Raw genomic sequence first — 14,387 nt, forward strand, 5'->3', positions numbered from 1 at the left:
CCAAAAAGGATCGTGGCCTTGTGCTCTAGTGTAAATTTTGTGACACTTCCCAGAGTCCGCCACACGCGACCCCGAAGCTGCCCGGTGCCGGCGGCTGCAGCCACGACGGGGGCCGGGGCCGGGGCCCGCAGCTGCCTGCGCGCCATGCCCAGGTGGGTGCCAGCAGCACCCTGCAGCTGCTCACTCTTGCCTGCCTGCTGGGCTGCTGGCGAACCGGCCTGGATTACAGTAATCTGGTGTGAAATAGCGTCCGGGCTGCCGGCGAACTGACCTGGATTACAGTAATCTGGTGTGAAATAGCATCCGGGCTGCTGGCGAACTGTCCCAGACTACAATAATCTGTCATAAAAGCAGCTTCCTTTCAGCTCCGTTGGTGGTGTGACCTGGTTCCCAGCGCAGCCTCATGGGCAGGTGTTGGTGCAATGTGGGGTGGCAGCAGGAGAGGGCGAAGGAGGTGGGAGCAGCCCTCATGGGGGGACACCCGACGCGGTGCTGCTGCAGACTGGGCCGCTCGTGCAGCACCCTCCACGGGAGCATCCTGACTAGGGACAAACGTGTGTTTTTCACTGAAGCTATTCAGTTCAAAGGAAGGAATTTCAGATACAGTCCTACAAGGCTTTTTGTAGCTGAAATCTGACTTGGTAATCTTTAATTTTGCTATTTCCTGCCAAAATTAGAAACAGCCTTGCCTTCACATTCTAGTATTTTACTTCAGGTTAATCAACCTAAAAGTGTTAGCTGGAACGAGAATCTCTTTCCTCTGTGAGGACAAGTCCTGAGAGAAAAATCAACTTTCCCTAGGTTCAGTGATGAAATTCCCACTGAAGTGGAGAGCAGGATTTAATGCTTTTAAATTTCACTGGGCAATGCCCTAAGATGCACTAAGGCCTCAGTGACAGGAAGGGGAATTGGTGGTGCTCAAAACAAGTAATTCTGAATTGTTCATTTCCTTCCCTCCCCCCAGACAAACATTTTTAAATAAGCTGTTCTCCCTGCTAAAGTGGGGTGGAAGACGTGCTTTCCCCAGGCAAGATTACACAGAAATATTTGAAATGACAACAGCTGTTGAGCCCCATTATTTTTAGAGTTTTCTGGTGAAATCTGTTAAAGGCCTCTCTTAATAAGGAATAAAAGTCAGAACCACATTTTGTTCTTCATCCAGAGTAGCGAGTCAATTTTATTTTTTGTCAATAAAGCTAGTGTACTTTCAGTGCCTTTTGCTAAAGTTGAGCTGAAGCTTCATTCTGAAGATGCATCTCTATTTCCAGATTTAAGCACAAGTGTCCTAGAAGGAGTCTTCTGTAAAACAAACAAAGCCCAGTTATCAGTCTCTTTAAAGAAAGATTCACAGTTTTACAGCCTTCCTGTCTCTATGTCATTATTAAGTAGAACAGCCTAAAGAAACATAATGCAAATCAAATAATCCATGAAATTATCATGTACTTATTTTTATTTGAGTTGTCCTGTAAATCAAAACTAGACGAACCCTCCACTGCATACTGTGGTGCTTGCTCTCTTTATTTTAGCCGGAGATGAAAGTTTTACAGGCAGAAGTAAAGGAGTTCTTCTACTGAATCAGGTAGATAAACACAGATTGAGAACAACTGCTTTGAGTTTCATTTAATTAACTGGGCTGAGTGGAAAGGATATTCCTTAGGATTTGAGAAGCAGAGTGGGATGTTAGCAAATGGAGAAGTGGTAAGATTCATAGCCTTTCTGGGACAGTGGAAGGAGAGTTACCTAATACCTATGGATTAGTGCAAGTTCTGCTGGAAGTGTTGTCTTGGATAACTAAATCAATGCTTCTATTGAATACATAATTTTTACTACAGAGAAAAGATGAATTTTATTCCTTCTCTTCTGAAACTATTTTGTAAGCCTACATTCAGTGTTGGAACAGATAAACCCAGAACAAAATGGCTGTTCTGTGAAATTTTTGTGCTGATCTCTGCTTACAGTGGGATGGTACTGCCCTGTTCATACTAGCATAATTTGAGAGGTACAGTATGTGTTTTTGTGTGCACATGTGTGTGAGTCAGGAGACTGAAGAATGTATTGTCTTTGAAGCAACACCTGCTTAAAAAAAAATTATTGAAAGAGGTACTTTATGGATCAAGTGCAATCAGACATGATTTTTGTGAGTAGTTTATGCTGCAAACATGCAATCTTTTGGAGGTAAATTATCTTTTCATTTCCAACTTGTTTAAAATGCATTCTTCATACTTGTTCTTTCCTGTTGAAAAAAAATTAATGCTGGGAAAGCCCAAAGTGTTGGGGTTTTTTTATTCTCTTGACTTGAACTAGCTCTTAATTCAACTATCAAATGGGAAATCTAGCCTTTTTTTACTCTTTTGTTACAAAAACTGTCTACTGAGTCTCTCCAACTACCTCATGGGAACCCAGTGTGTTGGAATACCAAAGAGCTTTGTGATATTCTGAATGCTAACTCTTCTAGATGTACTTCCTCTGCAAAATACTGTTCCATTGTTCCAATTTGTCCAATACAGAACAATTCTGGATGACAAGTTCTCTTTTACATTTCACAATTTCTGCAATACCTTCTTTTCCATGACTTGATTTTGGGGTCATCCTAGTATTTTGTAAAGATGTCAAACGTAGACACTTGATCTGACAAATAAATAACAATCATATTAGAGGAGAGTTTAACATTGTATTCAACATGCAGTTATATTCAGTAGGGGAACAACTGGGCCCCTGTGTTGGGATTGAAACTTATCTAGAGTTCCATCTCTGATGCAGCTGAGATAGAATCATGGTAACTTTTTAAAGGACCAATATCAGCCTATAGAAAATAAGGAGAGTGCTGAAGACTTTACAGGATTTGACCTTAAAATTAATGACTTCAGTCGTTGTTACTTTTTCCTAAAACTGAGGCAGACTGTAGGCAATGGAGCTAGTCTGTATGGATGTGAGCATAAATAGCTAATGGAATTAGCCAATTCCATGCTTTACAGAGAGGATGTACCTGCAGCCAGCATTTCATACATAGCTCTGGAATCCAGAATAGGTCCTGGGACCTCAGGTGACGCGTAGTGACTCTGTAGGTATGCCCCTTACTTAAGCATACAGGAGCAAAAGCCCAAGGTGTCACTTCTCACCTCATGTTTCCGAAGGGTTGGAAGTGGCAGGAGAATGTTGCAGTGGGCACAGGTCACCATTGTGTCGTAACACAGGGTATCTTTAAGAACTTGAGGTGATGTGGAAAGCCCACCCTTTGTGGGAGAGGGAAAGCCAATCCTCTTTTTGTTCTTTGGAGGTTTGAGCAAGGTTTTGGAAGTCAATGGCTGGCCCCTTTCTTTCCCTTTGGGATGGATGTCTTTCCATGCCATTGCATTCTCAGAAGTGGAAGAGGGAGCCAGGGAGGAAGAAGATTGAGAAAGGTCAGTGCTGGGTTTTGAAGTTTTCCGGCCAGCAAGAGCCTTTGTCAGCATATGGGGTGCACTGCTTTTATTCTGTAAAAAGAAAACAATAACAAAGTGAAGAATGGCATGGCACCCAACTGCGTAGTGTATTGTGGTTTAGGACAGGCATGAATCATGGGGAGCGGCAGTGGAGACCATCTCACAGTAATGCTGCAGCTGAAAATGTTGTATCATGAAACTACACAAGACACACTGCCCTTTCTTACATAATGTACAGCTTTTCCTGGCTGGAAATTAGGAAATTAACTGTTCTTTGGTTCAGCATCAAATCTACTTACCAGATGCTGGGGGTACTGATCATCTGGGAATGACTTATTGCACTTCAGACAAAGATTGTCACTGTCACCTTCAGGAGAAAAAAATGGAGAAACACAGCACTCACACAGGTCATCTAGACAGGCTGCTCAAACCCACCTTATGGTCACTGATGCTAGAGAAAGACAAGATGCTAATTCCACTAGCTGAGAAGGAATTAGAGCTGTGACTACCTTCTGCTGTTGGTACCACTCAAAATCAACACAATTTCCCTTCTTGTGAACTTCAGGATATTTGTAATTTCACTCCAGCCCCTTTCTCTGTCGCTCAGGGTGCTTCTCTACTACCTTGTCCTAGCTAATTTTAGGCCAGGAATGTCTATGTCCCGTTGCTAGGGGTTTTGCTTCCTACAGTTTATTTTACCAGCCACTGCATCATTGTCCTACTGGTGCCTGTTCCTTTCTGGAATCATTGACAGGATTCACATATTTTTTGTCTTGTCATAGTCTGTCCGATACCTTTGGCCATATAAAGCTGCCTAAAAACCTCAAGAAATCAAAGTACATATCTCTGCCTTCAGATTTTGAAGTAGAAGGGAATTCTATCAAATTTCCCCTGTACGGAAAAAGAAAGCTCCGCTTGTTTTCTGACAGAAGAAATTTCACTTTCAGGATATAAGGGAAGCATAAGAAAGAACATGGCCAATGAGCAAGAAGCTGGTGCAATCACTTGACTTTAAGATAACCAGCGTAACTGAAAACAACACTTGGCCCTTTCACTGTGGTTGGTTAAACAACAATCCCTTTCAATCTGAATTACTGAGGATTGTAAAGAAGGCAGGAGAATTTTCACTGAGATTTAACAGAGGTGAGCCTGTCCATGACAATGAGGAATTTTGGTTACCAATGGTTGGATAAATTAATGTTGCATGAGTAGATGCTCCACTGGTTTGAAAGTTCACATCCTTATGGCTGGATGGACCACTTTTCTGACAAATATCTTTGTGTTTGTTCTGATCTTTGTACATGACATATTTGTTACATTCCCAACACCGCTCTGTTCGGCTGGCACAGGTATTCAGGTGTTCCTGCAGCTTGTTGAAGGGCATTTCCAGCTCGCAGATCTTGCATTTCACTGCTCGTTCATGGCATTCCTTGGCCTGCACATGAACAGAGGAAATTACTGTGAACTGTCCATCAATAGTAAAAGAGGGCATCGGGGAATGAGTGACTGTTTAAGAATGTATCTGCACAGCCAAATGAAGGCATGGAGCTGACCTATCTAGACTAGCTTTAAGTTAGGAGAATGTGGGCAATATAAGGCAAAATGGGAATCAACAGCAGTGTAAGATGTGTTGTGTCAGTATAGTTAGCAACAGAGCACAAGCCCACCTAGAAAATTCCAGTACTTAGCTACCAGAACCAGGTGAAGCCTGCTGTGTTCACTGCTTTGGTTCCTTGAAATGGTTAGACTAAAGCTAGAGTGGACAGGCTGCTCTCACTTCCCAGCTGCTGCCAATTCCTTTGTGTACCTCTTCCTTGGCTGTCTCCCTGGAGTCACACCAACGACAGTTCCTGTGCAAGGTTCCTGTGTGAGGAAGGACTCTCACTTTGTGTAACCTCCTCTTTGGAAAAGCAGGTAATATGAGTGTGAGGGCAGAACAGAAGTGTCTTTGGGAAGTTCTCAGAGAACAGCAGCCTGAGGTGCCAAGGATGAGAAAGTAATAGGTTATTTCCTAAAATAAAATATCACAGGAGGACTGGATGGACAACCACCACAGGATATACTTATTTACAGAGGGTTAAAGGTATGCCAAAACAATGCCACTGTTGAGAAGTTTGTCTGATGATGGTCCAGGACAGGAGGCAGGGATTTATACATTTTTGCTGTTGCCCCCATTAGTGTGACTCTTGGTGGCTGGTCAAAGGGATCAGCCTAGAGGATGACAAGTATCATACTCTGCACTTACCTTGTGACACTCCAGCTGGTACTGCTGCATACTCTGGTGACAAAGATTACATCTGAGCTGCAAGTGAAGCATATAGCAGTTCATGGGGAGTGTAGCAGGATGGTTAGTGCTTTCATAGAGCAATACAAATTCAAGCTGCTGTGATGAGCTCCCAAATATTTTCATCCCAATCACTGACAAAGTTTTGGTGACTTTTTGTTTCTCTATCAGACCTGAGCCATGTTGTTGAGATTTTGAGGAAAACCCATATCTGATGATTCTGCAGGAAGCTGTCGTTCTGTGCAGGGATCCAATTCTGAAAGGTCCCAGTGTGAAATACAAAGTGTATTCAAAATTTTGACTGAGGTTTACCTTGAAAGTATAGGGCTGATAATCAGCTAGCCTAAATTATGATAGGCCCTATAACAACATAGGAGGCATGCTAGCTTTCTTGAGGTTTGCCAAGAGACCTGCTCATGTGTTCTGTTATGCAAGTGAAATCAATGGTGCTAAATCAATAAAACTAATAAGACAGAATAAAAATTCATGCGTATGTATTCAGGCTTCAAAATAGTACCTCTAGCTGCAGGGTTCCTAATGCTGGATTTAAAATGTCATGAACTTGCTATATGAAGAATCAATCAACTTACTCTGCCAGTTCACTTTTGTTTAAAAAAAAAAAAAAAAAAAGATGCAACTTTGTACAAGCAAGGTTTCTGTCAGATCAGGTACTGTCCATCTTTGTCTGCATCATCTAACTTTATGCTGGAGCAGGCACTGTTCATCCCTCTATGACAGACACAGAATTCACACAATAGCTTAAGGTGGCTTAAATTTTGTACTGCATGCTTCGGCTAATTCACGAGCAATAGTAGCGTGTATTTGTGTCTGATCTGTGATTGTATTACTGGGGAGCTGGGACAAACAATCCTGGAACCACAGTGTAAGCTATATTCCCTGAAGCTGAGTGTGCAATAAGATCAAAAGATGCTGTAACAGGACTGAAGGGTTATGTCAGACCCTTACAGATTTTCTGGTTAAATAATTATGGAAGTTCAAATATACTTAAAATAGAGCACTGTAGCAGGAACATACTTCAGGGCTGGCAGAGCTTTTTGGTATTTGCAAGAAAAACCTGAAGAAAGTGGAGCGCACCTCACCTGCTTGTGTGCTTCTGTTTGATGGTCTTTCATATCCTTTTGGGCAACTGGCTCATCACATTCTGGACAGAGAGTGAGAAACCGCAGGCAGTGGGCCTCATGGAGGGAGAAATTGGCAGCAGACACATCTCGTTTACTGCCAAGTACAGAAATGGAAAGGAGTGAATGAACTGGTTACAACTCAAATGGTTTGTCCCTAAAAACTAGAAATAAATATTTGTAGTTCTCATTCATCCTAATGAGACATTTAGAGACTGGGCTCTGTTACTGAGGTTCTGCCATATTACTAGGGACACACTTGAAAGGGACAGGGCAGCTGCTAGAGGCTCCTGGTATATGGGTCCAACTTTTGTTTCAGGAAGAGCTACAGCTGTTGTTTACGTTGTTTTCAGCTGTGGGAAAGAGAGGTCCCTCTCTGTAAATGGAGACGTTTCTGGGTGTCATCTGAACCATCCCAAGATGTACAGCTCTTTGGCTCCCAGCGGACCAATTATAAGGTAGCCCAGCCAAGGACCTGCTCTGTTCACGTGAACACTGTCTCTGGGCTGAGAGGCACAGAGATGTTGTCACCATGCTCAGTGGGTTCAGGAAGAGTCACTTAGTCTATACAGGAATCAGTTGCTTGATTTTAATAATTGATGTGTTTATGACACTGGTGACTAGGATTAAGATACAATTTAACAGAGCTTGAGTGCGATCTCCTGAAGATGCTCCCAAGTGCGAACTTTCAGCAGTATAAAACTGCTATTGCTCCCCTTGGAATGGCTTCAGGGTGGCTGACCCGTGCCTCAGCTGATTCCCAGGCTTCCTCTGCCCGCAGGGCCTGCTCTGATCCCATGGGACCTGCCTTAGGATGTTTGCCTCACTGTTCTTACTTCAGGCCCAAAGACATTCAAGTCTAGGGCAACAGGAGGTAAGGTGTGTCCCTGTCACTTCAAACCCTTTACTGCAATGGGCCACGGACACTCTGGCAGGAGGTCCTGATGGTTGGCATGAGGTAGCGACAGTCATTAGGGCCTGGTGGATGAAGGTGAGCCATGCAACCTTGCTGGCCTGCAAGAGCAGAAGTCTGCCTGAAAGGACATGCATACTTCAGCTCTGCTGCTGCGGAGAGGTGGGAGGCAGAGCAGCTGATGTCATTTGGGCTGTCTGTGCTGGTCCTTGTTACAGAACCTGGCATCATGACTGGGTCATAGAACCAGCCTGCCCAGCACATTCACTGGGCTCTCAATGTGGAGGGAATAGCCAGCATGAGGCCACGTAATTAGGAACAGCCCAGCCCCAAAACAGAGCAGACACAGCAAGAAAGCCCCAGGGAGAGAGGTAAGCAAGGAACTCTTCTAATTTTCTCAGGGAAGATAAGTTGCAGCAAGGAAATCTGCTTTAGACATCAGGAGAAGCTTCTCATGATGAGGATGGATGAACACTGGAATGCATTTCCTGCGGGGATCTGTAATCTCTGTTACCAGAGTTTTTAAGAATGCTTTAGAGAGACACCTATCAGAAGTGTTTTAAGTGCAGTAGGTTCTTCCCGGGAATCTTATCAGCATTCAACAACTGTTTTAATCAAAGGATCCTCTATAATCTTTTAGAAGGAAATCCACAGGCCCTCTTTGGGCAAGGTTGAGTGGTGGTTTTCTTTTCTGATCAAATAAAATTCAGTCTAAGCTTTATTTATTAATTTAATTTTAATTCAGATTCTTTGTTTCCTTGCTTGTGTTTGGCCTTGTTAGGTTTGACTCTGTTTTTAATTGCAGTGCTTCACAGTCTTCCTTCCTATAGTTTGCCTAATGGTCTACAAGCTACTAGTTGAGACACACCAGGCTAGGTGACCTCTCACAGCCCCTTTCAGACTTTTCTTCTATGAGAGATGGCAAATTATCCTGAAAATTTGCATATTTTTGTCACTTAGCTGCAAACACAGCAACAGAAAGGAACATTAGCCATGAGGGAAAACTGAGGCAGCTGCAAGGTTTGGCATGGTCTGTCCACTGACTCCTCTGCCAGACGCTGTGAAATTACTCACAATGACATTACGTAAAAAGAGAATAAGGCGTTTCCACCCTCCAACACCGGAGAAGGCTATGGAAGAAACCTCTCCACAGGAAAGCAGCAAGAAAATGGCAACCTTGAAATGTGAAAATAACTAAAAATCTTTTTGTTTAGTACTCAGTAGCTAGCCTAACTTATATCTCTTCCAGCACATATCCCCCCTCCTGTCTCATTCTCCCTCTCTCTATTAAGGGAAGCACAGATAATATTAAGGAAAATCTTAGCAAACTCTTGAGACCCTCACACTTTATACGAGTGGAGACACAGAGATCTCTTACCAATTTTTGCAGAATCTGCTCTCTTCAGTCATAATTTTTCTCTTTATCCTTCTCAGTTTTGTTTCTTCAAGAACTGAGAGGAAAAAAATGAAACTGAAAGTGTCTGTGGCAATAAGCCCACCCCGAACAGCTGCTTAGCCAGAAATTTTTTAAAGGAGAAGTAGCAGCATTGCCAGACAAGTATTAGTTTTTACTGCGAGTTTACTTACAGCCACATATAGATTAGTTCACTAGTCCTCAGAAGGTCTTTGGGGTGTCTCCTTCCTTCTTTCCCAAATAAGTTTAATTACAGTAACTGGTTTATTTAGCAGAAAGGCAGTTTTGCCCTCTGCCCGTTAGGGAAGCTGTTTTCCCCTTTCTTGCTGTAGCAAAGAGGCCAGTTGGGGTCAGCCAACACTGTCTCCTGTGGCACGTGGGTCACATCTGCCCGTGACAGGTGGGGCACATCCGCCCTCTTCCACCCGCCTGCAGGCTCCTGAGCGGGGAGGCAAGAGGCTGCAGCAGCCTGGCCACGCGCAACCCCACAGGCCAGCAGCTCCAAGGCACAACAGGCAGTGGGACACCCTCTTTCTCGCCGATCCTTGGAGAGGCCGCAGGGAGCCTCCAGGCCTTGACCTCCCCTTCCCGCTGGCACCCTGTGCTGGCAGCCACGCACAGTTAGCACCAGCACCCATCCACAGAGAAACCTCCAGGGACCATGGCAGTCCCCTGCTGTGAACTCACCTTTGATAATATTTTACTCATAACCGTGACATTGTATTCCACCAGACCAGAAGCAGAGGTGAGTGCCAGAGAAGAGGGAGAGGGTGCACCATAAAAGACAACCAGGAACGAAGCCACCTGTCTCGGGCACTGTGGTGAGCGAGGCAGCCCAGGCACCAGCCGCACTGCCGGCGAGGAGGGCTCCCGCACACAGCAGGCTCTGCCTGCGACCGCCCTGCCACCGTGGCCCCCACCTGCGGCTCTGCCACCACCCGCCATTTCACCACGGCCATTGTTATCTCAGCCACCCGTGCTGACGGCCACTGGCCGTGGGACCTTTGTTGCATAGCTGATTTGTTGCAGGGAGGCAGGGCGGGGGTACACGGGAGCCACCTCCGCTGCAGCAGTCATGGTAGCATCCAGCCTCCCAAACCCACCATGGCACCTTGGCCTCCCTGGGGTGACACTGGCCCACCCTGCCAAGGGCAATGCCCACGTCATGAGGAAAGGCAGCTATAGCAGAGGGGGAATAGTCACCCACCATCACCGCTGGGGAGAAGCCCAGCATTCATCCTCTGTCCTCGCCTCATTGCGCCCCACTACGTGGCTGCTCAGCCTTGCCCCAGGAGACACCTGGACCCCACTGTTTCCCCCAGTGACCCTCAGACCGCTTCAAGATATCTGAGTATGAGCAAGGTGAAACCTCCAGCCTGCCTTAACCAGCTTTGCCCTTTCTCCCTGGACAGATCTGGCCGTGGTTGGGACTGACTGACTTACCATCGGAGGCCGCAGATGCAGCAGGCCCCTCCTGGCGCTGGATCTCAGGTGGGTCTGCAGATGTCATCCCTCAGCCCAGCACAGAGTAAGCCAGAAGTCCAGGCTGCAAGTTCCCTTTGGCATGTAGCGGCTTTATTGCTTAGGGATATTAACGGCTATGCAGCCCTATTTTTTTGGAATTTATGAAGAATTGCGAGCTAGGGAGAAACAGGAACAGAATTTCATGTCTTTGTTTCAATGCCAATATCAGTATATTCAGGATTCTCTGATGGAAGGCCTAGAAATTCCCTTATCTGCTACTACAATAGATCTTTTACAGCAGTGCAAAGTGATGAGCTCTTCTTTGATGTAATAGACCATGCAAGGCGGTGTATAATGAGATACAGGAGAACTGACCTTCTCAGTCTGTAGAATGGGGACGATAATATTAGTTCTTCTACTTTGCAGAGCTGTTGGTAAAAATCATTCAGTAGTATTTGCATAATGTATTGCAATGCCGTATACTACAGATATCCCAGGTGTTACTGAGAATTTGGCTGTCAATTCAGTGTGGTTCATTCTACAACCATAAAAGCCCCTTCCAACCCCCATTTTTCTCTGGGAAAAATAAAAGAAGAAAAAAGAAGCCCAATAACCCATCTAGACCTGGGAATAATTGGTGGGTTTTGGGGGGATTTTGTAACACAAATTATGTAATGAAGCAGAGAAAAGGCCTTTGAAGAAATATGTTAATGAGATGGCAGCTAAAGGAGAGGATTACAGAGTTGCCAATTACAAATCAAAATTTTAATGTGATCTTGTTTTGGTTTTGCTTTTTTAGTCATTAGCCTGTGCAGCATTTGAATGTACTTTAGGACTTCATGCAATCTATACAGGAAATACCAATTCTAGGGCAAGAAAGCCTGATCACACGCTGACTGAGAAAACCCCACTGACTCAAAATTCATAATGAGGGCTTTTATGTAGAAAGTTGTTGGGCACAGGGATTGTACTGAAAGAACTGTTCGTTCAGAGTCTCAAAAGCTTTTCTTGGAAAAGTATCAGATGCTCCACTGGGAACTTAGTCGAAGGATACTCCTAAAGCAACACAGTGGACTGGCAGAGGCTGTGAAAGTACTGACTGGAGGGAAAACAGAAGGTAACGAAACAATGTTGTTTGCTGAATGCCAGTAATAACTCTTTCTATTTAAATCCCATGTAAATCTTCCAGTGCATAACATTGTTGTACAAGACCTCTTTTAGGCATCTTTTCAAGTAAAGCATCACACAGAGGTAAGTTCTGAACTGGTCGTTTTTTAAATGTGATCTTCAAAAGCCTGGGTAGAAGAATGATCTTTTTCTGCTAAATCCTAGCATGTCTCAGGATCAGTTGTTTGGCTTTTGCTTCTCAGTGTCAAGTATCAGAGTACTTGCAGTCAGTCATTAATATAATTTTGTTAAAATTTTGTATCTCTGGGTGCTGCATGGAGTCTGCAACACTGTAATAACTTAAAAAAGAATGTGAGAAGCATTTTTGTCTTGATAGGGGATAGCAGTTTTGTAGGTCAAACAGATTGCTTTTAAACAGGCAAACAAGTTTGTAATTGTGTGGCTGGCCCGCATTTGAATTAGAGGCAGAAAATATTTATATCTGTAACTAAATTAATCAACTGCTACCTGTAAAGCCTTCTTGCCACAGAACATTCCTATCCAGAGATAAGGGCAGCAACTGGGACATTGGCTTGTAGTGGATGGGATGCATCAAAAAAAGCAGTTTTGTGGGAATGAGCCAGACTGTACTAAAATCTTTCCAATATTTCCACCTAGACTGATGATCCTGGAATTCCTGCCTCCCCAAGGGACTTCTTCTGGTCCCTGTCCACTAACCCAAACAATGCATGTCAGCCTTTGTTATCTAGTCTCTGGCAGTGTCCTATTTCTGAGTGCTCATATCGTATGGAAATTACATTTATTCTAGTATCTCTCGTACAAGAGGAAGATTGCAAGGCTCTGCGTGTGGCTTGATAGCACTGCTAAGCTCATCTACAAACTTGCTGCTTCTGAAAGGAGCAGCCTTTACCATCTCAGCCACCACTGTTCCCACCCCAGGCGTAACTGACCCAGCCTTTTGTGCTGGCTCTGGTGCTCACGGGACACTTCATTGCACCTATTCAGCTCACTAACTCAGCCGAAAACATTCCGCTTTCTTCATTGAGTTAGTTTTCTGTCAGTTCAGTCAGTTGAGGGAGGACTCCAGTAACCTCCAGAGCCAGTGGCTGGGAAGCAACAAGAAATCCAGGGCAAGCTGGCAGGCATGAGACCTCCCCTAGTCAGTGGCAGCAAGCTGTTAGGTGGGCTCGGCTCTGTTGCTGCATCATGCCCTTGGGAAATCTGAATTCTCCTCCCATCTCTGCCGCATTTTACGTGATATTGAGAAAAGACTATCAACACACCCTCAGGCTTTAGTGTAACAATCTACGGAATGGGAACAAAAGTCATAAGGCTTTTCTAAAACTCACTTGGTTACTGTTCCTGAAATACTTTTAAATCTTTGTGTTTATTGGGGTGGAAAACAGTACATACAGCAGCAAATGGGAGCAGTAGGGGCTGGTAACCAGTGAAAGGGGTCAAGATACAAGAGACTTGATTCAACTCCCAGTTCCACTTCATGTCACCACTCCGTGCCTAAGTCTCCTCTTAACACAAAGATTTGGCTTCCTTTGTAAAGTGATTTGAAATTTACTACTAAGAACTCTGTAAGAGCAAGATACTATTCAATGACAGGGTATCAGAATTTAGCCCAAAGGCTGCTACAAGTTTCAGCATCCGAATAGTGTCTGCCACCAAAAGCCATTTTCACCTACTGCCTTTAAAGCAGTAGTTGAAGGCTGTGAAACCACATATCTCAGTCCTTGTAAATACTGCTCTGGTCTCTGCTATATTCAGAGAAGCACTGACTAGAGGGAAGGATTTTTCTCTTGAAGGTCTGCAGTTAGTGTTCAATTACCGTGAGCTGAATTTCAGGCTGTGGGAGATTTTTGTTTGAATGCTCTTTTTGAATCCTCTAAAAGTTCTCCTGCTGGGGGCTTTGTAAGCACGAGGTCTCTCTGCAGCTTCCTTTTGCCTGCCTGTCAGACTAGTTCCGGAAAGCAAGAGGCCAAAGCTTTGTCCTCCTTTCAGCCCCTTGGCACACTGATGAGGAAGTTCATGGGCAAGTTATGTGAAAGAGTTGCTGTTCCTGTAGCACTCTCTGATCCAGGCAGTACCAAATGTATCTGAGCTGTATGCACAGATTTGAGGGGGATGGAGAACTGCTGGAAGACTTGCCAAATCGAACACAGTCCTCTGTGCTTCTCTCTGCTGGAGCATGCTGAACCCTTTGAGAACAGTGCCCAGCCTTAGCCTGCATCGTTACTGCTCTCCTCCCCCATTTCATCCAGTCATGCTCTCCCTTTCCTAAACCTTGACTATGCATTGCACAACTTTTCCACCTCCTTCTCTGAATGTAGACACCTTCTTTCTCATTCTTTCTCACCCAATATTCTTTTTTTCTGCCTATGTGGTTGCCCTTCATGACAATGAAGAGGGTACTTCAGTATCTTTCATTCTGATTTCCAAGTATGCAGTCGCTTGTTCTTTTTGTGAAGCCTTTTTTGGTTTGTTCCATATCACAGAATTTACTTCGGATGGCACACTGAAGGCAAGCTTGAAATAAGCTCTGCAGAGTAAAGAAATATTGATTCCCTTGTCTGTACTTGACAAAGAGGGAAACTGAGGCATGGACTGGCTAATT

The 14,387-nt window shown here is 44.4% G+C and overlaps 1 protein-coding gene across 1 annotated transcript; it reads right to left on the reverse strand.

The window, feature by feature from the left end:
- Window positions 1–1,151: 1,151 nt before the first annotated feature.
- Window positions 1,152–9,373, reverse strand: XAF1 (XIAP associated factor 1). Its single transcript, XM_067309513.1, has 9 exons — window positions 9,346–9,373; window positions 9,137–9,209; window positions 6,807–6,942; window positions 5,668–5,724; window positions 4,602–4,857; window positions 3,722–3,789; window positions 3,120–3,473; window positions 2,559–2,628; window positions 1,152–1,299 (listed from the first exon to the last, which is right to left on the reverse strand). Exons 2-9 carry the CDS (start codon window positions 9,166–9,168, stop codon window positions 1,286–1,288), a joined length of 987 nt encoding a protein of 328 aa, XP_067165614.1. The 5' UTR covers window positions 9,169–9,209; window positions 9,346–9,373; the 3' UTR covers window positions 1,152–1,285.
- Between the last annotated feature and the right edge of the window lie 5,014 nt (window positions 9,374–14,387).

Source organism: Apteryx mantelli, chromosome 22, assembly GCF_036417845.1.
Source record: "Apteryx mantelli isolate bAptMan1 chromosome 22, bAptMan1.hap1, whole genome shotgun sequence".
Classification (NCBI taxonomy): domain Eukaryota; kingdom Metazoa; phylum Chordata; class Aves; order Apterygiformes; family Apterygidae; genus Apteryx; species Apteryx mantelli.

Coding starts and splice junctions, on each gene's coding strand:
- XAF1 (XM_067309513.1), bottom strand. CDS start 9,168: ATGACTGAAGAGAGCAGATTCTGCAAAAATTG. Junction 5,725..6,806: donor AAACAGAAGCACACAAGCAG/GTGAGGTGCGCT, acceptor CTTCACTTGCAG/CTCAGATGTAATCTTTGTCA. Junction 2,629..3,119: donor CAACCCTTCGGAAACATGAG/GTGAGAAGTGAC, acceptor TTTATTTGTCAG/ATCAAGTGTCTACGTTTGAC.